General features: G+C 50.2%; 1 protein-coding gene across 4 annotated transcripts in view; it reads left to right on the forward strand.

The window, feature by feature from the left end:
- The window catches only part of TCP11L1 (t-complex 11 like 1), a 34,192-nt gene extending 12,860 nt beyond the window's left edge, over nt 1-21,332 (forward strand). For 3 of the 4 annotated variants that reach the window (XM_031941795.1, XM_031941794.1, XM_031941797.1), the window contains 8 exons: nt 6,232-6,364; nt 10,452-10,572; nt 11,400-11,620; nt 13,858-13,994; nt 15,122-15,318; nt 17,463-17,644; nt 18,317-18,489; nt 20,979-21,332. In XM_031941795.1, the coding sequence (XP_031797655.1) occupies nt 6,232-6,364; nt 10,452-10,572; nt 11,400-11,620; nt 13,858-13,994; nt 15,122-15,318; nt 17,463-17,644; nt 18,317-18,489; nt 20,979-21,205 (1,391 nt within the window). In that variant the 3' untranslated portion in view covers nt 21,206-21,332. The remainder of the gene's footprint in view (nt 1-6,231; nt 6,365-10,451; nt 10,573-11,399; nt 11,621-13,857; nt 13,995-15,121; nt 15,319-17,462; nt 17,645-18,316; nt 18,490-20,978) is intronic. The other variant, XM_031941796.1, reaches the window with a different exon arrangement.
- Nucleotides 21,333-25,526: the final 4,194 nt, after the last annotated feature.

Consider the following 25,526-nt stretch of genomic DNA (forward strand, 5'->3'; position numbering starts at 1 on the left):
CTAATCATTCTGCCTCAGTTTATAATTGTTCTGCTCAATCCCGCAAAACTTCCCCTCCCTCTTAATCAGAATATTTGATAATGATAAAAGATCTTATGTTTTAGAACATCACAATGCCTCTCCCCATCCCAAGCTATCAGAATATCAGATACCGTCTTATCAAGATGCCTCTCCCCATCTCTGGGGGTTCCTCCCCCCCATTATGTCATGCCTATCTCCAGTGGCTCACCCCACCCCTGTCAGAGTCCCGTTCCTGCTTTCAGCACCCTGACTCCGCCGCTGCCTCATCTACCCCCTGAGTCTGAGCCATGGGTATATAGGTCATGGAGAACTCATGTTGTTGCTGGATTCTTAGAGACGTTAGTTTCAGTCAGCCCTGGGACCAAACCATGGATCCATTTGGTCCCAGCATATCTCTCCCATTTAATAAATTATTAAATACTCTCTAATCTCTATCTTGCTCAGTTTCTCTGGCATTATAGCTTGAGGTGGAAGAGACTTTACGGCTCATGGGGTCCAGCGGGCTCCCCGGCTCTCCCGGCAGGTGGTGGGAGGTGGATGGAGGCCCGTGGCCGAGCGTCCCGCATCCCTTCCTTTGCCCGGCCCTGCCTCTCCCTGGTCCCCAGAACTCTCCTTTTGGCTTCCTCAGCTGCAGTTGTCCCCCTCCTTTCTAAATAAACCCCAGAGGTACATTCCAGCCCCAGTCTGACCGCGGAGGTCAGGAAGTAGGAGCTCCCTCTCAGTCAAGGATTACAAAAAGCACAGATGGGATGAGCTATGACCCAGAACCTTCCCAGAAGCAGCCAGCCTCAGGCCAGGGATTGTAGAAGTCCTGCAGCCGAACTTAAGGGACCTGAGGCAGCTGGAGCTCAGGGGAGAGAGGACCAGACTGGAGCCAAGAAGACCCGAGTTCAAATTGAGTCTGACACCTACTCCCCATGGGACCCCAGCCAAGTTACTGAGGCTGCATTTGCCTCAGTCTCCTTAAAATGGGGATAACCAGGACTGATGTGAGGATCAAATGGGATGCTGATGTTAATGTGCTAAGCACATGGCCTGGCTCACAGCAGGTATTTCATATAAATCTCAGGGAGCCTCCAAAAAGTAACTCCTGAAAAAGAAACCGTCACCTGGGAGCATGTGATGCGAGGCAGGGCTGTAGGAATGGGAAGTGACCAAAGAGGGATTTTGAAAACCAGCGTCTCACAGCGTTTCTAGCCCCAGTTCCCTAGGCAGGATTCCGCCTGGGATGCTGAAGGGCGGTTTCTCAGAAGCAGCCCGATAGAACAGAGGAAAAGAGGTTTGGATGCACTCTAATCCTGCTTCTCCCACTGACCCGGCCCAGTGACAGATAGGGCTCTGGGCCCTGGTTTCCTTGCTTATAAAATGGGGACAAGGCTTCCTGCCCCACAGCAGCCGCAGAAAGCCCTTTAGGAGCTCAGCAGGCTTGCTTCCCCCCCTCACCCCGCCATCCCCGCATGGCAGCCTTCCTTCTAGGCCAACTTTGGCCCATTATCTGTGAGTCCAGACCTTCCTCAGCAGCAGCCTGGCGGAGGCCTCGGAGGATCCTCTCCATCCCAGATCTGCCAATCCCAACACCTTGGTCTTCCCCACAGAGATGACAAGGACACACCTCTCAGGTGGCTCTCCTGTGAGGGCCAGGTTATAATCCCCATTTTTAAACCAGTCTCATTCATTTGGTTAGCAAAGGAGATTGGTCCCTGCTCCTCCCTGGGGGCCCTCTCTGTGGCCCAGAATATGATACTTGTTGGTGCCATTCTCCCCAAGAACCCAGGCAGTTGATTAGGTTTCCAGTCCTGGGCTTTAGGCTGGCTGATCTCTGTGCAGGGGTGAAGGCCTGGCCTCTGCCTCTGCCTCTAGCTCTGGCTCCGGTTCCCTAAGAAGCTGGAATGAAATCTTATGCTGTTGCCTCTGTGAGTTCCAGGGCTCTTAGATGGCAGCATCTGGAGGCTGGCCTGTCCCCAGGGAAGGCCCCTGGACCCTGCCCAGCCAGCCTTTCTCTGAGAGGGAGGGGGCCTCTGGGACAGCTCCAGGTGCTGAACGAGAGAGGGCCAGGCAGCTTCCTGTCCTGCCTTCCACCCAGCTGGGGGCTCATTTAAAACCTCAGCCCTGCTGGAAAGCTTCTTAGGACTAGACGCTTCCGTATGGATACTGACAACTGCATTAGGAAAGGATATTTTTATATTTTAATTTTTTTAAATTTACTTATTAGGAGCAGTTAAGTGGTGCAGTAGATGGAGCACCAGCCCTGAAGTCAGGAGGACCTGAGTTCAAATGTGGCCAAAGACATTTAACACTTCCTTCTGTGTGACCCTGGGCAAGTGATTTAACCTCAATTGCCTTAGCAAAGAAAAAAAAAATACTTATTAGTTTTCAACATTTACTTTACAATATTTTGTTTCCATTTTTTTCTCCCTTCCTTCCTCTTAACTCTCCTTCCCATTATGGCAATAAATCTGATAGAGGTTATCAAATATAATTTATTTTGTTTGTTTGTTGGGGGTATGTGAGACAGTTGGAGTTAAGTGATGTGCCCAGGGTCACCCAGCAGTAAGTGTTGAGTTGGAGGTCCTCCTGATCCTTTGTGCCACCTACCTGCCCCATCAAATGCATTTTAAATCGAAAAGAACCAACCCCCCCAATAATTGAATAATAAAAGAAAATGAAACTATTTTAGGTAGATTTTTCTTTAATAAAGAGCCAAACATCAAAAGGGAGATATATTTGTGGGCTCTGGTTTTCAAAAATTGATAATAAACAACAATAATCACATGTATATGGCACTTTGGGTTTGTAGAGTGCTTTACAGTTCAGGATCTGATCCTTTGCAAATTCAGTTTTATTAGCTTACCCAGGGCTAATGATTCACTAACCAAATTAACAGACACTGATTTATAAACTAGAATGAGAATTCTTCCTTTAGAAAGGGAGAGTCATTTAATAGGCGATATACTTGGGGAGTGAATTCTCTCTACAATGAAATCAGAGGCTTCAGCCTCCCCCCCTCCAAAAAAGGAAGAAAAACTATTTGATTAAGAGCCTTGACTCTTAGGGTTGGAGAAAGCACAGTGGGCTTAGTCAGGAGATCTATCCAGGTTCAGGTCCTGGTTCTGATGGACCTCCTTTTTCCAGAAGCATGAAGGCTAGCCGGTGAGAGCATTTGACCCGGCCAGCTGCCAAGTAGCGTTATTTTCACCCTCTCCTCCCCACACACCAAGTCAGCTCCTCCTCCACCCCGTTCATTTTAGTGCTTCCATGGGTGGCTTCCCCAGTGGAAGCTTCTAAAGCTCCCACCTGTGCATCCTTCCCCCTCCTAATCCTACGGGGCACGGTCTGTCTCCCTTCTGCCATGATGGTTTGAAAGTACATTTGGGATTGCTTTTTTTTTTTTTTTTTTTTTTTTTTTTCACTTTTAATGACTTTCCCATATATGCTTCCCAAAGTGGCCAGCTCTAGTACAAGCAGTATCCTGTTTCTCTTTGATACAGATAAATTCAATGTTTTGAGACATATTTGCAGACATATTATGGCAAAACCTAGACACTCCAGTGTTTCTGACTGTTGAGAAATTTTCAAGAATTAACTCCCAAAGAACTTTAGTCCTTCCTGCTGTTTGGGGTTATAGCCTTTGCCCCGCCGAAGCCTTCCTCCTGTTACCCTAGTTCTTGGAGTCTGTGCCAGACCCTAGTGGGTCTTGCCAAGCTGGAAAGCCTTTGAGTTTGAGCTGGTGATGGGCAGCGCCTTGGCAGCTTCCTTGGGTCCAAGGAGCACTTGCCAGTTTGAAGCATTTGCTCCTACGTTTGCCATCAAGGAACAGAAATTTTTTTTCACACTTTAGCATCTCATAAATTAATTTATTAAACCACAACTGAACTATGGATCCTTCAGCATAAATGTGGCTGTTGTGGGTGAATCACAACACATTTGTGGGACTGAGTCTCCTTGCTGTAATGCAGGAGGCGGGCAGGGTTATCTCAGTCACTGTGTATGAAAGACTTTGATCATTTCCTCCTTATTGCTACTTGAAAATATTGCCCGATGTTTACTTAACCTCATGACCAAATAAAGATTTAAATCAGACTGGTTCCTTTTGTATGAGTGTAAGGGAGGAGGGAAGGTGAAGGGCAAAAAAAAAACTGGGAAATCACCTTTGACCAGAAGAGCCAAACCTTTAAAAATCATTCTAGCCTTGGACAAAATAGCATGCAGGCTAATGGCCCGATTTTTATTACCTGGATTTTATCATTTACCTATGAGATAAGGTTCAGAAACCTCCAGTTCCACAGGACTTTTCCTCCTCTGGACCTGCCATTCTCCCCCACCCCCTCACTCCCCTTTGTTTTTCTGTTCTTAAGACCTGGGGAGTTACTGACCCAGAGACTTACCTGCTCAGGGAAATAGGGAATGAACAAGTTACTGGCATTCTGGAATGTCTGTCCTGGCCCCAGCCCTGAAAGTCCGGCCTTCCCCCTCTGCTCCAGCGGCTGCTGGTCCTCTTGCCAGCCCAAGAGGAGGAAAGGGTACAGAAACTCAGAGGCTGAGAATTTTAGAGCTGGGAAGAGCTGTGAGAACAGATGCTCTTGTTCACACCCTTTGTTTTACAGCTGAGGGAACTGAGGCCCAGAGAAGCTGGAGGCTCGTTCCAGATCCCAGGTCTGTGCTGGGGCTCAGCCTCCTGATTGGGTATTTGCTTTGAATGCCAGAGAACGTTGAATTTCTCTGAGAAACAAACTTCTCGGAGGAACCTTCTTGGTGGTGGTGTTCAGACACCATCCATCCCTGGGCTTCCTGGGGCTCTGAATCAGGGGCCCCGATTTGTCTAATTGTTTTCTCTGTATGCCTTAGTGTCCTTCTCCCACCTTCCAAATGCGGATGCTCCTCCACCTTCAGACCATGAGCTCTGAATGGTCTGCCCCTGGATTTTTCTGGATTTTCAGGCTTTGAGTTATTAAGTATTATTATATATTGGGTTATTATTCTGCCATTTGTGTACGCTCTAGCATTAGCCCAATCTCCAGTCTAATCTCATTCTATTCATACCCTTTGTGAACTCCGTATTCCTCCAGTTCCGTGTTCTCATCCTGCCTGCTATCTCTGCTCTTGATTCATGTCATCCCTTGTGCTTTCATCTTTCTGCTAACGTCCTTTTCTTCAGTGCCCAGCTTAGCTACCATCTCCCCTTTGAAGCCTTCTCTGACTTGTCCAGGTGAGAGTTATTTACATTTTTCATGATTAACGTGAAAATATTTAGTATGACTTTACATGCATAACAAGTATCATATTTTTAGACTTCTCAGTGGGTGAGAGAGGCAGAGAACTCAGAACTGAAAATAGAAAATTTTACAAGTTTTCCACATAGACTTTTTCATCATATATATCTAGACTTTCCTTTTCTCTCACTTGCCCTTATAGTGTACCGACATCCTTCCATCCCCTCCAGTTATAACTTCTTCCCAGAAATCTGTGTTGTGTGAATCTTTTAGCCTCAAGATCTTACTGTAGGGATCATAGTCTTTTTGCACTTTTTTCTTTGATAATTTTTTGGTGGAGTGGAACAGGTCAGGATTCACCCAGCTTTCAGTGTGTGTTGATCTCTCCCTTATGTATTTATCTGATTCTTCCTAGTACCAAAGACCAATTTGTACTTGGTATTCTGTTTGGCTGTTTATCTGTCATGTCCTACACTGCATGGAAGGCCCTCCACAGAGGACACCATGTCTCATCTTCTTTGGGTTGTGAACAGCTCTTGACACAAGCCTTTGTATATGATCAGGAAGAAGCTTTAAATGTGTTTGTGAAGTTGACTTTGGCTCGGGGTTGGAGATGAAGGGGGGAAAAAAGAAGCTCCTCAGTGCTGGTGCTGGTAAACACAAAGGAGAAGCATCTGGAATGGGATTTTCAGATTTGGGAAAGAGAGAATTCTGTCTTTGTATTTCAGTTTTGGGTCCCAGTTTGTCATAATCGGTGCCTTTTTGGCTGGCTCAGAAGGAACCATCATTTTGAATAACATGCTTTTTTGCTTAGAAGAATAAATAACAATAAAATAGGAGTCTGCTTAAAAGATTAAAGATGAAAAAAAATGAGTGAGGAATTCAAGGCTATAATTAGTTCTAGGTTGTCAGGAAAGATGGTATTCGATTGTGTGTAAGGATTATTTCTATATTATTTTGTAGAAAGGCTGACCTGGCTTACAGTGGATTTTTGTTACAGCTAGTCCTCCTCGATTTGTGTCAGTGGATGAACTCATGGAGACGGTCAAAGGAGTTACTAATATGGCATTGGCCCATGAAATTGTAGTGAATGGGGACTTCCAGATAAAACCAACAGCACTGCCAGAAGACAGGTAAAAAAGTTATGGAATCATGGTTTGTTTGGTTTTTGTTTTTTATCAAAAGCATTTCAGTTTCTTCCATTTCTGGAGAGGTCATTTATATGTAATTAATTAATTTATGTCTATTTGTAACATAAAATCAGGATTTTCCTTTTTCTTTTGCCTTTTTGGATTTGTGTGTGAGAGAAAAAGATGATTTGCATTGTTCTTGTGTTACTAAAACATTTATAAATTAGAGTTCATTGGAATTTGAAAATGGTTCTGGGAAATAGCCTTTCCTTCTACATATCCATATGCATGTATCCCAACTCTGACCTGTCCTGACTGTGTGACCCTGATAACCAACTACTCAGTGTTTTTGATAGTTTTCAGGGTATTAAATTATAGATAAGTGGCTGATTTACATTGATAAAGGGGATTTCTCATCTGGGAATTCCCCATATCACTGAAATCAAGGTCCATTTCTTATGTCTGGATAGGATGTCATTATGTGTGTCAGAATGTGTGTGTGTGTGTGTGTGTGTGTGTGTGTGTGTGTGTGTGTGTGTGAGAGAGAGAGAGAGACAGAGAGAGAACACAAGCGAGCACGCTGGTGCAATTACTAGCACCATTCATTATCTTTCCCTTTGTTCTTTAGGCAAAGATACTAATTAAGTGCCCACTTGTGCCTTCATTAGAGGGATATTAGTTAATAAGGGAAAATGAGTTTCATAAGTATGTTTGCATTTAACATATCTTGCATTTCTTTGGAAGGATTACATCCTAGCCAGGGTAAACAACACAGGCACAGAACATTAATTAACAAATTAACATTTAATTTTTTTGAGTGAAAAGTTAAAAAGGAAAATAAATCATGAACTTACAAGTTAAATGCACTCTAGCTGAAAGTCTTTGGACTGCAAGCTATTCTCGGGCTTGGATGTCTTGAGACAGTTTGTGCTCTGGGCCCAAGGGCAGATCCCAGAATGGAGGCTCAGAATGTCTTTGTCCTGTACCTTATTGTGCTGCCTGAGGGACCAGCAGCTATTGCCAAGCTGTTGGAAGGCTAGTCTTCCCCAGTGTTGCAGGCTTCGATGCCTTGGGGGATCTGTGGTCTGCCTCTGGCCCACCTGTGACCCACACAAGTCCTGAGTACATCAAAATGCACTTGAGAAATAGCAGTAAATAAAAACACCAGAAAGCAAAGGTGATGTTATTACATGGCTTTCTAAGTCTGTGCTAGCAGGCATCCCATTTTGGCTTCATGGCCTTGATTCCAATGGAGTTTGCCCTCCTGGCCTGGAGTGTGGCTCATCAACTCCTTATCCTGGAGGATTCTTGACCATGTCCTCTGGCAAAGGGTCTCCTGATGCCCGGAGGATTTCTTCTGGGTTCCATGGCATGCTTGGGCTGACCACCACTCAGGACACTTGGCTAGCTGGCCGGCCGGCTTCCTGTTTCGGATCTTGCATTTCCCAGGTGGTATCATTGATATTACTTGTGGTGTGTTGGATGTCATTCTTAATCCTCTGCAGCTTGTTTAAATTTACTTTGCCTCCTGCCATTTTTTTTTTATTGCCTTCAGTAGAGATTCATTGAACATTGAGATGTTCTATGATTTGCAATTATGTAGCATCCTTGCAAGAATTTCATTCTTAAAAAATTCATTTTGTGTCTGGGAGCACTTATGATCTTTGAAAGCATTGGTTTCCAGAATGCTATCCTTCTCCTTATTCCATTCTGAGTACAGTGCATTGTCCATCTGTAAATATCTTTGCCAGATAAGTAAATAATTGAGGGAGTAATCCAATGGGCAACTCATCCAGCTGTGTATTCCAGGTAGATTTTATCTTATATTTTGTCTTATAGTTTTTTTCTGTGTGGATTTTTAGTTTTGCTAGTTTAAGTATTTATTGACAGAAACAATTTCTGTTCTCTTTGGTCTCCTAGTATCAATTGTTTTTATAAGAGCTATACTTTGTTAGGTTGGTCTCTTATGAGTGCTTATGGATCTCATCAAGGAATCCTGTACTCTTCTGAAGTTTGCAATCCTCAAAATTTCACCCACAAATACAAATATCTAGAAAATTCTCCCCATCTATAAAAATAGATGTTGAAAGGTCATTTCACAAGGTGGTGGAGGATAGCTGAGCTCACATTCATGATCTTGCTTTATGCCTTGCACAGTGCAGAGGACATACTTTGTGAGAGGAAATCCTTTAAGGCTGAGTTTTCCTCAAAATCTGTGAACCTTTGAACCTGTAAACAATATACAAATATATTGTATATAAATTATATTCATTAAGACCTCCTATATAAAGGAAATAGTCATATGGCTTAGTAGTTCATGATTTTTCCTTTTGGTTGCCTTTTTTGGAGTATTCAAATGACTGTCATTTTTTCCAATGACTCTTTATATTCCCCTTATTCATAATTTTCAAAATTGAATCACTCTTGGAATAGAGTTTGTCCATCTATGCTTGATCTGATACTGTTGCTAATGGAGTCTCTTCTTTGGGGTCTCATCTCTAATAGCACTTCAGGGACTGTGGTGGTAAGTGCCTAGAGCCACCCAGAAGAGTTCAGTAAGTACTTTACTTGATTGTTTCCAGCCCAGACATCGTTGTACTGATCCATTATTGAAAACAGTCTGTCATAGAAATGCTAACAGATATGTTCCATTTTTTTTTTGTCTGTGTGTCCTCATTCAAGTTCATTCTATAAATACTCTTTTTGTGTGTGGATTTATTTGGGACTCATTCCAAATTTGTGAGGCCTCATTTCCCTTATACTGTAATTCACTGATTTGTGGAACAATATTCCTTGTAATCTTACACCTCTATAAACTTTTTAAAATTGAGTCTGATTTTAAGCCAACATTGCCCTGGGCCTCTGCTTGATAAAGAGCTCAAGTTTTTCCTGGCTGAGGCTCTTTCTGTCCTCTTTTAGTCTCCTAGTACTAATTATTTTGTTTAAACTAAACTTCTGTGAGAATGGTATTCATCCATATCTTTTCCTTTATCCACTTCCCATTTGGGGACCATCAACAACTTCTTTGAATAGGTCTGGTTGGAAGAGTTGTAATTGAACATTGTGTCCTTAATTTCTTTCTACTAAAGTGTGTTGATTTTGATCTTTCTACTCACGTAAGTTGAGAAGGGCCCATAATCAGCTGATTCTGAAAGGACTTGCACATTGTTAGCTATTCATTTCCTATTAAAATAGAGCCAGATTTTTGTCGTGGTTGTGCTGTTATATGCTTGCTTTCCATCTGTCTTCTGCAAGACAATAATCATGATATAGAGGAGTGAAGCTTCTGGGTAGCCCACAAATTTGTAGCCTCTCTTTTCTTATTCTTGAATAATACTTTACAGCATATATTTTACTATTCTCCCCCTCACTGGTCCCTGTGAAGATCTTGTATTTTTAAATCAGCAGGAGACAGGAATTCAGGTTAGGGGAAAATCGTCAGTCTTTATTCTCAGTGAAGAAGGATAGGAGGTGGAAGAGAATCGGCGATAGCAATGTGTGCAGCTGAGTCAAGAAGCTAGCTCGACCAGCAGCTACACAACCAGCAGCTCGGAGTCTCGAACCCAGGCCCAATCTCCCCCAGCTTCTCTTCCTGTCCCTCTCTCTGCCTCCACCCACCAAAATCGTCATTTCCTATACAACACATCAGGACTTGCACGGAGAGTGGGCAGGGACCATTCTTTATCCAATCATGTATATTAATAGAGTATAGCCCAATTACTATTTAGCCTCATGTACTTGGGACCTCAGTGCATCAACTCAAACCTCAGCCCATTACAGGTCCCTTTACTTGAAACTTTCCCAGCTTGATCAGACAAGAGTTTAAGGTCACATCCGTGATAAAGCATCAGAAAAGATTGTTACTGGAGGACAGAAAAAATTCTCTCTGTCGTTGGTCTAGTTATACCTGGAACTGACCTGTGTTATCCTGAACTTGTCCAGTTTTTCCCACTTTCACATTTGATAATAAGTTATTTAGCTCTCTTAGTTCACTAATTACTTGTATTCAGGATACTTGAAACCCAAATGATTTCTGTTCTTGAGTCTCTGATTTACAGTTCAGATTTTTGTATTTTGTATTTGTTCACAGCTTGGAGAAGAGAGTCAGGGAGATTGTTCATAAAGCCTTCTGGGATTGCTTGAGTGTCCAACTAAGTGAAGATCCACCAACTTACGACCATGCCATCAAGCTTGTTGGGGAAATCAAAGAGGTAAGGAAAAAGAGAAGTCCATTCACAACTCATCAGTGGTCGAATGTAGTGTTTTCCCATTGAGTTAACTTTCTCTGAAGTCCTAGGCCAAAGGTTTTATTTTGCCCATTTTTCAGCTAAAAAGACAAAAGGACCATGTGGAAAATTTACTCTATTGGACTGTGATAGAAACATTTGCAAAAGTCATCACTGTGACAGAAAACTAAGAAAAGCATTAGTGAAGTAACTGAAATGCAGTTATTTCATTTTATTGCAGTTATTTATAGTTGGGTAATTTGCAGGGTATCATAGTAGTAATTCTGCAAGAGCAAACACATCCTCAACTCCTGGCTTTGGGATGATTGAAAGAATGGGACTATTTCTTGCTCTACTTTTCACTACAAATACCATGAAGAACATTTTTTATTATAGAATCTCAGTGTAAGAAGGGGCCTCCAGTGATTATTTAGGTCCAACCTTCATAGATTTAAGAGGTGGAGATTTAATCCAATTCCTACATTTTACAAATGTGTAAGAGGTCCAGAATGTTGTGACTTGGTCAAGAGTATGTCTCTAACAAGTAGAGGCAAGATTCAGACTTGAGGCTCCCTGTCCAGTGTCCTTTCTGGTTTGGCTGGAGTTTTAAAAGTTGAGCAGATGAAATCTGATCTTGTCCATTGCTGCCCAAAGCATCCACTCCTGTGTGGATTTGGGGGTTAAATAGCAAAGCATTCCACAGTCTAGCTCCCAGTTAGTCAATATGGGCATCATAGTGCAATTCCTCTGTGGGGCTATAACAGTGTGTTGTCTGAGAAATGCTGATTAAGTCTCCCTCTGCTTTCTTTTAGACTCTCTTATCTTTCTTGCTGCCCGGTCACAGTAGATTGAGAAACCAGATCAGCGAAGTCCTCGATCTGGACCTGATAAAGCAGGAGGCAGAGAATGGAGCCCTGGACATTTCCAGGCTGGCTGAATTCATCATTGGGATGATGGGAACACTCTGTGCCCCAGCTAGAGATGAGGAGATTAAGAAATTGAAGGACATTAAAGAAATAGTTCCCCTTTTCAGGTACAAAAAAATTGCCTTAATAGGAAGGTGTTGTGAGCTTTGGATCCTGTCTTTCAAGCTAAACTTGGAGAAGAGAGAAGAGATTTTTCTTTCTTCTTGCAGAGTGGGGTACACCATCCGATTCCCTCCGTGCCCTTTGGGGGAGCGCTCTAAATCTCTTCTTCCACCTTCAAGTGGAATGAAAGCTCCTTGAGGACAGGAAGGATTTTGGCATTTTGTCTGTGTATTTCCAGGGCCTAGTGCAGAGTCTTGCTCCTAAGTGCTTAATAATTAATTGCTCATTGAATTAGTTTGAATTAGTTTGATTTGGGTTGAGAGATGAAATCATCCTGTAAGGCTTTTTGCTCCCCCGACCACTCATTTTTGAACTCTAACCTCTGTTCACTATTTCCTACCTTCTCATTTTCCATCTTAAAAAAGAGTCAGATCTCTCTGTCAGGAGAGATAGCAATGCATGAATTATCTGTCCCTCCAGCATGAGATCTTAATCATGTAGGTGGAGATCTCAATCTCTACCTTTTCATCCTGTATCAGTCCTCCATATTTATATAATACTGTTTTTTTTTTTAAATTTCAGTTGACAGTAATAACTATATAGGTACAATGATGATAACACATCCATGTATACTTTAAAGTTTGTGGAGGCTGTTACGTATATTATTGTATTTCAGTCTCTCAACAACCCTATACAAGGGGTCTTAAAAGTCTTATCAGGCCCATTTGATGAGGAATCTGAGGTTAAGGGGCATTCCCCAAGGTCACACAGGTCACATGACAAATTTATCAGCAGGGGATTTAGGGCCTTTTCTCTTTGACTGCTGCAGACTTGTTTCTCCTCCTCAAAGAGCTCCTCCAAATGGCGAGGTCTCTGGGCAAGGAAGGAATTTCCCAGTGGAGATTCCTCTGGGGAAAATGCAGGTCATCGTCTGGTGCCTTGGAAGGGGGCTGGGGGACGTTCTGGCAGAATGTTCATATTCTGTGGGGCGGTGGGCTTTCCCAGGTGACCGTGGGGAGTAGGTGATACAGCTGTATGGCTGTTATAATTAGCCCCACTGTCTAGTTGAAGAAAATGAGGGTTAGGGAGGTTAATTGATTTGCCCACCGGGGCCACTCGACTTAAAAGGATCAAAGATGGGTTTTGGACCCGGGACTCTCCCGATTGCCTATTCCTGAGTGACGGGGATGGTGCATTACAGCACAGGCTGCCGGGTCTGTTTATGTTTTGATGAAAACCTTGAAATGGTGACCTGCCAGTTGCAAAGATAAACAGTTTCTTGGTAGAACATTAAACATTTGTGCCAGTCCCATAAGAAACCCTCCCCCATGTCCCCCAGATGGGGCTGGCGCCTGAGAGCCAGGCCGCAAGGGCCCAAGGGCCTTACGTGTCCACCAGGAGAACAGTGGGCCTGGCCTGGTCGGCAGCCCGGGTCCCCTGTGCCTGGTGTGGGGAACACGGCACGGAGCGGGCAGGGAGAGAACAGGATTCCTAAAGCCCCATGTCTCCTGGAGCTCTTCGTAGTGTGGGAGGGAGAGTCTGGGCCAGTGTCCTCACCTCCACAGTCCCAGGACCTGACGGGGCTCTCCCTCCCTGGGCAGGGCCGGCCTAGCTGAGCCCCCCGCTGTTCCCAAGCCCCTCAGGGTGCGTCAGGGGCTCCAGGCTCAGAACCGGTGGTGGAGGCTTTCCAGGTCGCTTTGTCCTCAGTCATTGGGGTGCCATCCTTCCCCAAGGCTCAGAAGGGTTCTCAGAGTGGGCAGGAACCAGTTGTGGCTAATTATGGTGGGGGCTTCCTCCTGGGGGCTTAGGTCCCAGCTGCGGCTGAGTTTTGGAGCCACTTGTCTGTGTTTCTCGCCTCTCCCCCCACATAGGGCTGCAGACACTCCGTCCCGCCCTCCCGAGAGTCCAGCGGGTAGGAAGGCCCACGGTCACGGGGAGGGTTACAGTCACAGGGAGGGTCACGGGGAGGCCCATAGTCACGGGGAGGGTCATGGGGAGGCCCACGGTCATTGGGGAGGACCATAGTTATAGAAAAGCCCACAGGCTTCAGACGTTTCTTGTCCAACTGTCTCTTAGCTGAAGGAGGGGCGTAACCTGGGCTGGGAGGGGAACGGCTCCCCCAGGAACGGCCGCAGGGTCAGGCAGACTCATGGAGGAGGATGCCCCGGGAAGCCGGCAGCCAGGGGCCCAGGGCCGGGCCCACATCGTGGCACTAAAACAGTCTTTTCCTTCTGCCTTGCAGGGCACTGTTTTCCGTGCTAGACCTAATGAAGGTAGACATGGCTAACTTTGCTGTCAGTAGCATTAGGCCGCATCTCATGCACCAGTCAGTTGAATATGAAAGGAAGAAGTTTCAAGAATTTTTCGAGAAACAACCAAGTACGTTCCCCCTCTCCGTGGTGTTCTTGCGATTTCTCGATCTTGGTTGGAGTCCCCCCATCCCCACCCCGTCCCTCTGACCCTCTCCTTGTTGCTCGGCCTGGAGCCCCTCCAGGGCAGGCTGCGGTCCCTCTGCCTCCCAGCCCCAGTATCCTTATTCAGCTCGTGGAGCCTCACGCAGGAGCAGCCTTCCCGGCCCCCCCAGGCTCCCCCAGCGTTCCCTCGGCCCCCCCAGCGTTCCCTTGGCCAGAGCTCCCTACGGACGTGCAGGTTCCCCGAGGGCGGGCCTGGCTTGTTGTTAGCCTTTCTATCCTCGGTACCTGAAAGAGACTTTCAGGGGAGGCGTGAACTTTTAGAAGAGAATCGTGTCTCTCTTGGGAAGAGGAAATGGTGATTTTTTCTGCCTTGCGGAAGGACATACTACAGAGCGTGGGCCCTGCTCCCCCAAATGCCCGTTCAGCTTTTCTTTTGTTCTCATTCTCAGAAGAGTCCATAAGTGCATTTTAAACCGTCTGTTTGAATCGTCTCACCCAGGGACAGTTGTAGCAGCCACAGTCATCGACCCAGCAAACATTTAATAGACGCCTGCCATGAGCAGAGTAACGGGGAGAAGAGCAGTAATGAAATCGTTCCTGCCCTCAGGGAGTTTATGTTCTGTTTTCAGGATATAAAAGCACACAGAGGAATAGACACAAAAATGTTTGCTAAGGTGTCCCCTGAGGGAAAGAGCAGAATCAAGAAGGGCTTCCTGTAGGAGGCAGCCCCTGAGCTGTGGGAAGGGAGGGACGCTCAGGAGGGGGGTGAGGGCCTGCATTCTGGCCAGTGCAGATGCAGGGGGGCAGGGCTGGGGGGCCACGAGCTCCCCCCAGCCAGGAGGCTCAGCCACCCTCCCATAGGCCCAGGACCCCCAATCTGGCTTGATGGAAATGGGGGAGCTAGAGAGGAGGGACGAGCCTGCACGTTGGCCTAGGAGGGCCAGCTGGCCGAGGGGCATGGCTTCCCCCGGAGCTGTGTCTGCCTTCCTTCTGCAGGAGTGCTTTGGTCTGGGAGGCTGCCCTGAGGAGGGGACCCAAAGGCCTGTCGCAGCTCCCGGAGATGCCCCGCTGACTCTGCCCTTTCCTCCACAGATGCCCTGGACCTGGTCGCCCAGTGGCTGCACGAGGCCTCAGAAGACCTTGTTAACCAGAGGAGCCGGAACTCCCTGATGGCGGGGGAGGGAGCGGCGGGCTCTGAGGAGACGGCCATGCTGTGCCCGCTGACTGTCCAGAATCACGCCTACATGAAGCTGCTCAAGTGGGATCACGCACACCGGCCCTTCCCCGAAGTATGTCTGGGGCGGGGCCAGCCCTGGGGAGGGGGGGAGCCCTGGGGGGAGGCCCTAGGAGGCTTTGATCCACAGTCAGTGCCCATAGCCCTCTCTGGGTGCAGGCAGCTCTCTCATCATCATCATCAGAACTGATCCTCATATAATCTTCTTCTTGCCGTGTACCAGGATCCCCTGGTCCTGCCCACTTCCCTCAGCATCAGTTCCTGTGAGCCTCTCCCGGCCTCTCTGAGATCCTCCTGCTGCTTGTTTCTTACAGAACACCAGTACCCCATAGCATTCGTGCACCCCCACTTAGGCAGCCATTGCCCGGCTGATGGGCGGCCTCTCAGCTTCCAGTCCTCGTGCAAGGGCTCCCTTACTTCTCGGTGTGTGGGGTCTCGGGCCTTGGGCTGTGACAGGCAGGGGGAAGGCGGGGAACGTCTGCTTTGGGGAGAGAGCGATTTCCCCCTTCAAGGTCATTGCCATTTCCAGTTCCCAGAAAAGCCGAGGGTTTTATCCTTCAGTGAGAGTAAAATCAAGAGACAAGAAGGAATCCTGCCCCCCACCTTAAACATCTCACCAGGCCCTTCAGGAGCAGGGGCTCCCGCCTCTAACGTGCTTCTTGGGGAGGGGTCCCAGCGCCACCTTGGAGGTGTAGGCTCGGCAGAGGTTTGGGGGTGTTTGGGAACCTCAGAGCCAGGAGGAAGCTGTCAGAGCTGGGAGGGGACCCTCCGAGCTTGGGAGCAGGGTCCAGACCCCCGAACACTTCTGGCTTTGGGCCTTGCTAGTCCTTGTACTGTCCCTCCCGATCCAGGGTCTGCTGCTTCTGCCCTCAGACCCCTCAGGCCTCTTCTCTCCTCCGACCTGGACAGACCTGCTGGGGTGTCCACCTGCTCCCGGGCTCTCTCCCCCTTCAGGCCATCCTTCATTCAGCTGTCACAGTGATCGGCCTAAAGCACAGCTGCGACCTTATCTTCCCCCCACCTTCAGTCAGCTCCATGGCTCCTCATTGTCTCCAGGAAAAATATAAGTCCGTGGGCTCGTAAAGCCATTCTCCCTCGCCAGCCTCACACCTTCCCCCACTCCACATGCTCTTCTGCGCCCCGCGTGTCTGCACCACTCCCCTTCCTCATCCCTCCCTTCCAACTCCTTTGGCTGGCTTCCGTTCCCTTGGAAAATCCCACCTTTTCCAGGAAATCTTTCCCAGGCTTCCCTAATCTTATGGGCTTATCTCTAGTTTATCCAGTCTGTATCTTGTTCATCTCCAGAGATAGCATGAAGCCTGGTATGCAGTAGGCACTTAATAAATGCTAGTTGACTTATCTTACTCCAGAGCTAGCATAGAGCTTGTACACAGTAGGAACTTAATACATGCTTGTTTCCTTAACTCTTACAACCTTGGCTCTGACTAACCCTTCAGAGCCTCAAGTAGTCCATATGGAGCATCATAAGGAAACTCACTGACCTCTGGATTCAGAATGACTCTGAATATTAATGATGAATTCCCCTTTCTCCTTTTAGGACTTCTTCTATTCATTAAAAAACAAAATAACTAGTATTTATACAGTGATGTAGTTCAGGGTGGACGGGATACAAGTGTCATATGCCCCTTACGATGTTTTGTTGGGTAGGGGCTAGTCTCATTTTATAGCTGAAGCAGCCGGCTCAGAAGACTTTGTCCAGGGAGGCCTTGAACCCGGGCCTCTCGGGCACCGGCTCATCAGGTTTGTTGCGCTCCCTGGTTGTGTCCAGGACACTTCAGCGGGTACAAAGGGCAAAGTTAACTGGCTTTTCTCCTGCTTTAAAGCCTGCCAAGCCCTTCTTCCTCCTTGTGCTCCCGGGAGCCAGAGCGTGCCGGTCGCATCGTTTCCACTTCACAGATGAAGAAATCGAGCTGGGCACGGGGGTGCTTTGCCCAGAATCCCACAGCTGGGAGATGGACCTTGGGCTCCTCAGCCTCTCCGGCTTTCTCTCCCCGGTCTGGGGGTTCCAGCCTCCATCAACCCCACCCTCACTGGCCAGCCCCGGGTCCATGGCTGATGGTCTCCATGTTCTGTTGCAGACCAGCCTGATGGGCCAGCCTAGGTCAGGGCATTGATGACCACCTTGTGGGGGAGCCAGCTTCAGCCCGGGGTGTTGATGGCTGCCCTGTTGTGTTGCAGACCGTCCTGATGGACCAGCCCCGCTTCCAGGAGATGCAGCAGGAGCTTGAGAGACTCTGCGTGGTGGGGGCGACCTTGCTGGTCACTTACAGCGCCTCTGCCCCAGGAGTGTCCAGCCTAGCTGGCTTTGCTGAGAAGCTCAAGATGGTCGTCCAGGTCCTGCTGACAGACATGCATCTGCCGTAAGTGACCGGGGAGCTGGGGTGCACTGGGGACAGCCCAGCCTGCGTAACGAGGTCCTTTGCTTGGGGAGCTGACCCCTGGGAATCAGGGGCATTCATCTGCTGAATAGTGTGGGTACCCTCGGTCTCCCCTCTCCTTTCTTCCCTCTTCTCCCCGCCAGACCATCAGGCATGTGGCTTTCCCCATGTGCGCAAAGATACCTTCCAGCTTCATGGCTGGATGTGGTCCACGGGCTTTAGGCTCCTAGAGAGCCGCGGGACTCCATAAAAAACTCTTGGCTGCGCATTTAGCTGCTGCAGGCAGGATGCGATGGGGCCTCTGGGGAGCCAACTCTTTCCTCTGAATATCCTGCCCTCCCGCCCCCAGACCCCTGCTGGCAGAAGCCAGGCGCAGGTAGAGCTGGAGACCTGGAGAGGACAGAGCTTTTAGTCCCACATGGAAGGAGGCTTAATGATCCTAGGAAGGGCCTCTCTGTGGGTGGGGGCCGTCACAGCCGGGACCTCCCCTCCCTCTGACTGTGGGAAGAAGAGGAGGACTGTTCTCCGGGCTCCCGGCTTCCCCAGAGAGCCCGTGCATCAGGTGTTCCCATGCCTTCAGAACCGTGGGCTGCTTGGCTTGGGCCTGTTCCCTCCCCAGCCCCCCCGCTGATGCTTTCTCACCCATTTCTTTAGTTCCTTTAATCTGAACGAAGCCCTTGCCACCGTCGGGGAGAAAGTGTGCGTGGAGGTGGCCGGCTGCCTGGCCCAGTGTGGATTCACCCCTTTCAGCGCCGACAAGGAGATCGCCCTCAAAGGACAGATCCAAGCGATTGCCAGCCCCGAGGACCCCATCCGCAGGCTTGTGGGTAGGTTGGGAGGTCCTGACGACAGCTGGGGGTTTGCTGTTGGATGGGAGTGTGATTGTGGTAAATGGAGGGGGGGGGAAGCATAGGGGTCCCATTCTATAGTATCATGGGACTTAGAACTGGCAGACCATCCAGAATGAGGGATTTTATTTTTCCAAATATATGTAAAAAGATAGTTTTCAATTTTCATTTTTGTAAAACTTTGTGTTCCAGATTTTTCTTTCTCCCTCCCTTACCTCCCCCTCTCTCCAAGACAGCAAACAATTTGATATAGTTTAAATATGTGTAATTCTTTTAAACATATTTTCATATGTCGTGTTGTACAAGAAAAATCAGATCAAAAGACAAAAAAAAACACAAATGGGGGGGGGGAGGGGACCAAGTAAATAAACAAACAACAACAAAAAGAGAAAATACTCTGCTTTGATCCCCCTGTGGTTTCCATAGTTCTTTCTCTGGACACAGACGGCATTTTCCATCTCAAGTCCATTGAATTCAGGCCCAGGAGTCTTACTCTTTTTGTGTGTATCTTGACCCCTTCCTACCAGGATGCCTATTCACACTAGGGACCCTTCTACTCATAATGTTTTTAAAGAAAGGAATAAAATATAAAGAATTACAAAAGAAACCAATTATATGGAAAATGAGTAGATGCCCATCAATCGAGGAGTGGCTAAATAAGTATATGAAAGGAATGGAATATTATTTTATTAAAAAATGATGAATAAACTGATTTTAGAAAGGCCTGAAGGGATTTACATGAACTGATGCTGAGCGAAACAAGCAGAACCAGGAGTACAATGTAGACAGGAACACCAGGATTGTGCGATGATCCACTCTGACAAACTTGGTTCCTCTCAGCAGTTCAGCGATCCAAGAAAATCCCCATAAACTCTGGATGGAAAACGCCATCTGCATCCAGAGACAAAACTATGGACGCTAGATGTAAATCAGCATGCTATGTTCACTTGCTTTTCTTGTGGTTTTCCCCTTTTTTTGCTTTTTCTCTCCCAACATGTTTCATATGGGAATATGTAAAAAATGAAGGTACGTGTGTACCAAAAATAACTCAATCCAATTATATTGAAAAACAGTGATCAAATGTTTTAAGTTCATGGATTCCATGGTAAGGATCCCTAAATTAGGTTCAAGCCCCCTATTTACTGATGAGGAAACTGAGGGGCTGGGAAGGGCAGTGAGCTGGCTGGGATGAGTCAGGCTGTGACCCTGGGACTTGAATCCACTTGGAAGTCAAACTCTTTGTCCTCTTTGTCCTCTACGGGCTCATTTTCTGGCATCCTGCCCCGAGCCTGGGGGAAGAACAACAAAGGACAAACCCTTTTCCCTGGTGTGGTATTTGGAGGATTTAATCCTCAGGCTAATTGAGAGTTTCCAGTTTTCAGAGGATTAATGGACACAAACATGCTCATCTAGGAAGTTGAATGGCCCTGAAGGCCTTCCTTCAGGCAGGAAGGGAGCCCTGTGTGATTAAGAACTTGATTGGCCTTTGGTGGCCAAGGCAGCTAAGACAGTCTCCAACAACTGGCGGGGTTGCCGGGAGGCTGTTGCCCATCCTTGTTTTGAATGGTAATCACGGGGTCATTTAGAGTGGGGTCATTCAGTAAACCTGGCCCAAAGCCTGGGCCCATGACAAGGTCTCCTATTCAAGGTCAAAGAGAACGTCCTCACTGACCTCAGAAGACCAGGAATAAACAGAACATAGGTTACCAAGGGGACCCTGGGCCTTGGGAGGCTCTTGTCATTGAACTACGAGTTGTGGGGTCAGAGGAGCTGGATTCAAGTCCTGTGTGTGTGCCTTGGGGCAGGTCCCTGAATGTTGTGTGCCTCTAAAACAAGGAATTGGGTCTTGGTGACTTTGGCGGCGTCTTCAGTCTAGGAAGGTCACGATGGGGGTCTCACGAACCTTTCCGCCCGGCCAGGAGCCACCTCACTGGTCCCGGGAGGCTGGTCCTGCTGACACCCTCCGGCCTGCATGGCCGTGATTTCTCATGGGCCGTGATGCTCCGCAGCCTTGCCTTTCTGCCGCTGCTCAGGGTGGGTCAGGCTGCCCCTGACTGGGCCACAGAGTGGTGAACCATGGGATGGCTTTTTTAGCTGCTTGCCATGCAGATCCACCAACAATGAGTCAGCATGCCTGCCCTCCCCCCGTGTCTGACACAGGCCCTTAATCTCTCATACACTCCAAGGCGGAGCCCCTCCCAAGAATCCCCGGCCTCCCCATCCCCCCCCCCCCCCCCCCCGGTCCTGCCCCTTTGGCACGTAGGGCGCCCTGTTTCTGTTGGGCTCCTGCCTGTAGGCCCGCTCTCCTTGTGTGGAGGGCAGCAGTGAGGGCTGATGGGTCCATCTGAGCATGTTGCCAGATGGCTCTGAGGGGGGCCACCAGGGAGCGGGCGGGCGCTTGGCCCTGTGGACGGCGGTCCCTGCAGCCTCCGTGTCACAACCTCCTCTCCCTTTTGTTTCTGTCTCAGATGCCAGAATCCAGGCCTTCTTGGAGGCTCACCTGGCCTCTGGCCTCCAGAAGTCTCTCCCTGCCGTTCCTGGGGGCCTGGGCCCCGTCCAGAAGGAGTTGGAGGAGGTGGCCGTCAAGTTTGTGCGCCTGGTCAACTACAACAGGATGGTTTTCAGCCCCTACTACGACGCCATCCTCAGTAAGCTATTGAGGCCGGAGGGCCCCCGGGGGTCGTTCAGCTCGTAGAGGCCCCCACCAGCAGCAGCCGCAGCGCAGTGTTCTTTAGTTGGCTACCAACCCCTGTTCTCTCCCGTATTGTTGCTTTGGAAAATGGCTTTCTCTCTAATACATTCCTTTCTCAGCATTGACTCTATTTTTTTTTTTTTTTTTTTTTATTTAATAGCCTTTAATTTACAGGATATATATACATAGGTAACTTTACAGCATTAACAATTGCCAAACCTCTTGTTCCAATTTTTCACCTCTTACCCCACCCCCACCCCTCCCTAAATGGCAGGATGACCAGTAGATGTTAAATATATTAAATAAACTTAGATACACAATAAGTATACATGACCACAACATTATTTTGCTGTACAAAAGAATCAGACTCTGAATTATTGTACAATTAAGCTTGTAAGGAAATCAAAGATGCAGGTGTGCATAAATATAGGGACTGGGAATTCAATCTAGTGGTTTTTAGTCATCTCCCAGAGTTCTTTTTCTGGGTATAGCTAGTTCAGTTCATTACTGCTCCATTAGAAATGATTTGGTTGATCTCGTTTCAGCATTGACTCTAAAAGGGAAACCGTGTCACCGTAAAACCAAGCTGGATGCACGCTGGATCCTGCTCCGGGGGCCGTGCGGGTTTACGAGGGGGGGTTACAGGCGGAAGGAACTCCCGCTTCCTGCTCTCTCAGAAGGACGCCAGGCCCTGGAAGAGCCGAGCTGACCCTGGGCCTCTTCTCTGGGGGCAGGGGGCTCAGCTTCCGGACACTCGGAGGGTGTAGGCAGGAAAAGGTCATGAGAGCTCGCCCCAGAGAGCCTGGTGTGGAGCTGGACGTCGGGGAAAATGGCCTCTGGCTTTGCCGCCTCTCCTGGCTCTCCCCCAGGCACGGCTCCTGCCAGGCCCAAGGGCCTCTGGCACTCAGAGGAGGCTCTTTTTTGTAGAGGATTTTTTCTGGTTATCGGGATTTCACTCTTTGCTATCGAATGAACCTGAGCCTGTGTTCAGGGCCTGGAGAAAGAGATTTCTGACTTTGAGTGTTTGGAATTAGGGGGAATCTCTTTTTTGGGGGGGGAGACTTCACTTTGGTTGCTCAGAAGGGCCCTTGAGGCGGAGATGAGATCTTGCTTTCTGGTGTTGGACAGGATGGCAGGGAGGAGTCCAGCGGTGAGTGCCCTTAAATTCTCACAGGTGAGCTTATGTGGCGCCCATGGTTTCTAAGCCAGCTTCGGCCTCTCTGATTTTGGAAGCTCCCCTTTGCACCTGCCCCCTGGGCAGCTGGTGGGCCCTTGCTTGGGGTCCTGCACTGCCTCAGGGGCTCACCAATTTGAATACTGGCATTTCACAGCCCAACACCTCCCACTCCCTGCCTGAAACCTTGGGCCGGCTGGCCTCCCTGGCCTCCTTGGAGGGCCTGATGATGGAATGGGGGCAGCCCTGCAGTTCCTTCTGCATCTGGGTTTCACCCAGGCCCTGCCCCAAGGTGGTAGCTGCAAGAACAAGGGGAGTATTGGGGTGTCCTCTGAATCCAAACTCCCCTGAACTACTCTGGCCCCAGGGCAGGCTCCAAAGATCCCATTCCAGGCAACTTTTAGATCACTTGTGGAATCACTGGGGAAAACAAGTCTGAATAGGATTTGGGGCCAAATCAGCCCGTTGGGCATCATCCGCTTGCTTTGGAAAGGAGCTCTGGGAAAGACCCAGAAGTGGTCCCAGGAAGGTGCGGGCGAGCCGCAGGAGGCAGCCTGAGAGGAGCTGGTTTGAGCTCTGGGAGGTGGGAGCTACAGGAGGGGGCCCGGAGGGAAGCGGGTCCTCAAGGGCTGACACCCGAGCTGGGGACACCCCAGCCTCGCATGCGGAGATGTTTGCACAGAGGCCCGGGAGGAAGTGGACAAAGGGAGCAGGGGAGCTTTAGCACGGGACACTCAACATGGCATCTTCGGCTTGCAGAGTCCGGGGTGGGGGCTGGATTACAGGACCCTTGGTACAACGAGGTGACCCTTCCTGGCCCTCCCGCGGCCTCCGAGCGGTTGCGGTCCCAGGTGCCCTTTCTGGCAGAGTGGGAGACCTTTAGCTGGTGGTGCCCCGGCCCGGCACCAAAAAGGCAGCCAAGTACAGACTTCACTGGGCCAATTATTTTAAAATCTAGGGCTGAAGGTCAGGGTGGAGCCTCTGGGCCCCATGTGCTTCCAAGGCAGCCTCCGGGGACAGAATGGGAGTTGCCTATGGGAGGGGAATGGGGGGGGGGGTGGGAGGAGGCCTGCGGGGAAAGGGGGTCCCGGGAAATCCTGACTCAGGCCCACCAGCTGCGTAGGCTGGAGTAGTGTAGACCAGAACAGGTCCTGGGTGGGAAGTGTCGGTCCGGGTGGCCAGCCCGGTGTGGTCACCCCAGATCCAGTTTTTCTCAACAGCTCCCCAGAAGAAATGCCCGTGTGATAAACTGGCCCTGGGCGGTGCACTCCCTCTGACAGCGGCCTGGGGGGCGCAGATGGAGGGAGCTGGCAGAAAGAGGTCGGGGGCTTTATTGTCCGGGCAGGGAGGCTGCCCCTCCTGATGGACCCTCTCCGTCCCCCAAAAAACTCACAAAGCCACCAGGAACGCCAGTGCCCCCCAGGTTCCTGTTGAGATTAAGGGCAAAAAAACGCTCTTTGTGGGTATTTAGATAATTTCTTTCCTAAAGTGTCCCGAGTCCTGGCTCCCGCCAATGATTATCCCAGGGAGATGGGGGGGGGGGGGTGCTTGGGAGTGTTGGGAGGCCCCAGAGCCGAGGCCGCCCAGGCAGGTGGTCCCGGCCCCTGCCGCCGCCAGGTTCCACGGGGATTCGCTGTCGTGGGGTGGGAGGCCCGGGCTTCTGCACGGAGACCCCCAAGCTCGTTGGTGGTCGGAAGAAAAGCCTCGTTCCGCGGCGCTGCCTTAGCGGGGGCAGGGGGGGGGGGGGGGGGCCGGGGGGAGGCCGGCTCCCTTGGGCTCCTGGCCGGACAGAGGGGGGGGGGACCCTGGAGGGGGGGAGCCTCCGCGGGCGGGCCGCTCCGTAGGAAGGGAGGGAGGTGGCCAGAGGCCGGCGGGGGGTGGGGGGGGGTGGGGACGAGGGCCGCAGCCTTGGCCCCCTCCCTGCGGTCTCCGGCGCCCCCCAGCCTCGCGACCCTTCTTCCCGCCGCGGCCTCCTCGAGCGGTCCTTCCCGTATCCTTGCCTCGAGACCCTGAGGAGAAAACGGGCTCAGGACGGGGAGAAATGGCCGGGCCGACGCCGGCACGTGAAGGGTCAGGGCCGGGCCCGCAGCCTCCCGCCGCCGCCGCCGGGTTTTGCTTCCGGTCTCACTTTGTGTTTTTCACTTTGAGTTTTTTCCCTTCAATTAAAATTTTATTTTCTCCCCTCCCCTCATCCCGGGAAAGAAAAAACAGCCCCTCCCCCAATAAACGCGCAGTCCGCAGCCCCGGCCCGCTTGTCTGCCGGAGGGGGGCGCCGGGCTCCCTCCTGGAGAGGCCCGCGGCCCGAGGGCGGGAGCCTTTGTAGAAGCTTAAAACCCAAGCGGCGACGCCCGCGTGCGCCGGGGCCGAGGCTACAGGTGTGCTCTGTGCCCGGCTCCTAACGGAAGGTTCCGGGCTCCCGGGCCTGGTGAATGTGCCTCAGCCTCAGGCCCGCGGGGGTGGGAGCAGGGCCCAGCGCTTGGCGGGGAGTCCCCGTGGGGCCTGGCGCAGAGAGGCAGTGACGGGCGCCCCGGGCTGCCGGAGCCGTCAGCATGCGCAGGGAGACTGCTGTCGGCCTCGGGGGAGGCGGGGAGGCCAGGCCGGCTGCTGCTGCAGCTGCTGCTGCTGGCGGGGGCTAAGCCGCGGCCCTGCGTCGGGAGGCGGCGCAGGCCCCTGCCCGGAGAACGGGCCCGAGCCGTAAAGTGAAGGGGCCGCGTGACCCCCCGTCCGCGGGCCCGCCCCGGAGCTGCCGCCGCCGCGCTCCCCCCTTAGCCCCGGTCTCCCTCAGCCCCTCCTTGACCGAGCTTCCTCTTGTCGGACAGCACAAGGGGCCGCGGCCGGCTGGCGGAGGGGGCTCGGGCCTGCGCAGGGAGGCCCCCACGCCGGGCCCGGTGCGGAGGCGCTCAGAGGAGCGAGCTCCGAGGGCAGGCGCGCTCCGGGGGAGGGTTCGGGCCGCCGCCCGCGGCGGGAGGTGGGGCTCGCGTCCGGGTCCTCGCCCCGGAGCCAGTTATTCCCGACGGCGCGTGCGCGCCCGAGAGCCCCGTGTGTCCCCGTGCGATGAACGGTTTCTGCAGGGTTTGCACGGAGCTGTGGGCAAGAATGGCCCCGCCCGACCTGGGAACGGTCCGATCCAGGTTCTTCTCCTGTAATCGC

The sequence above is a fragment of the Sarcophilus harrisii genome, chromosome 6 (genome assembly GCF_902635505.1).
Source record: "Sarcophilus harrisii chromosome 6, mSarHar1.11, whole genome shotgun sequence".
Classification (NCBI taxonomy): domain Eukaryota; kingdom Metazoa; phylum Chordata; class Mammalia; order Dasyuromorphia; family Dasyuridae; genus Sarcophilus; species Sarcophilus harrisii.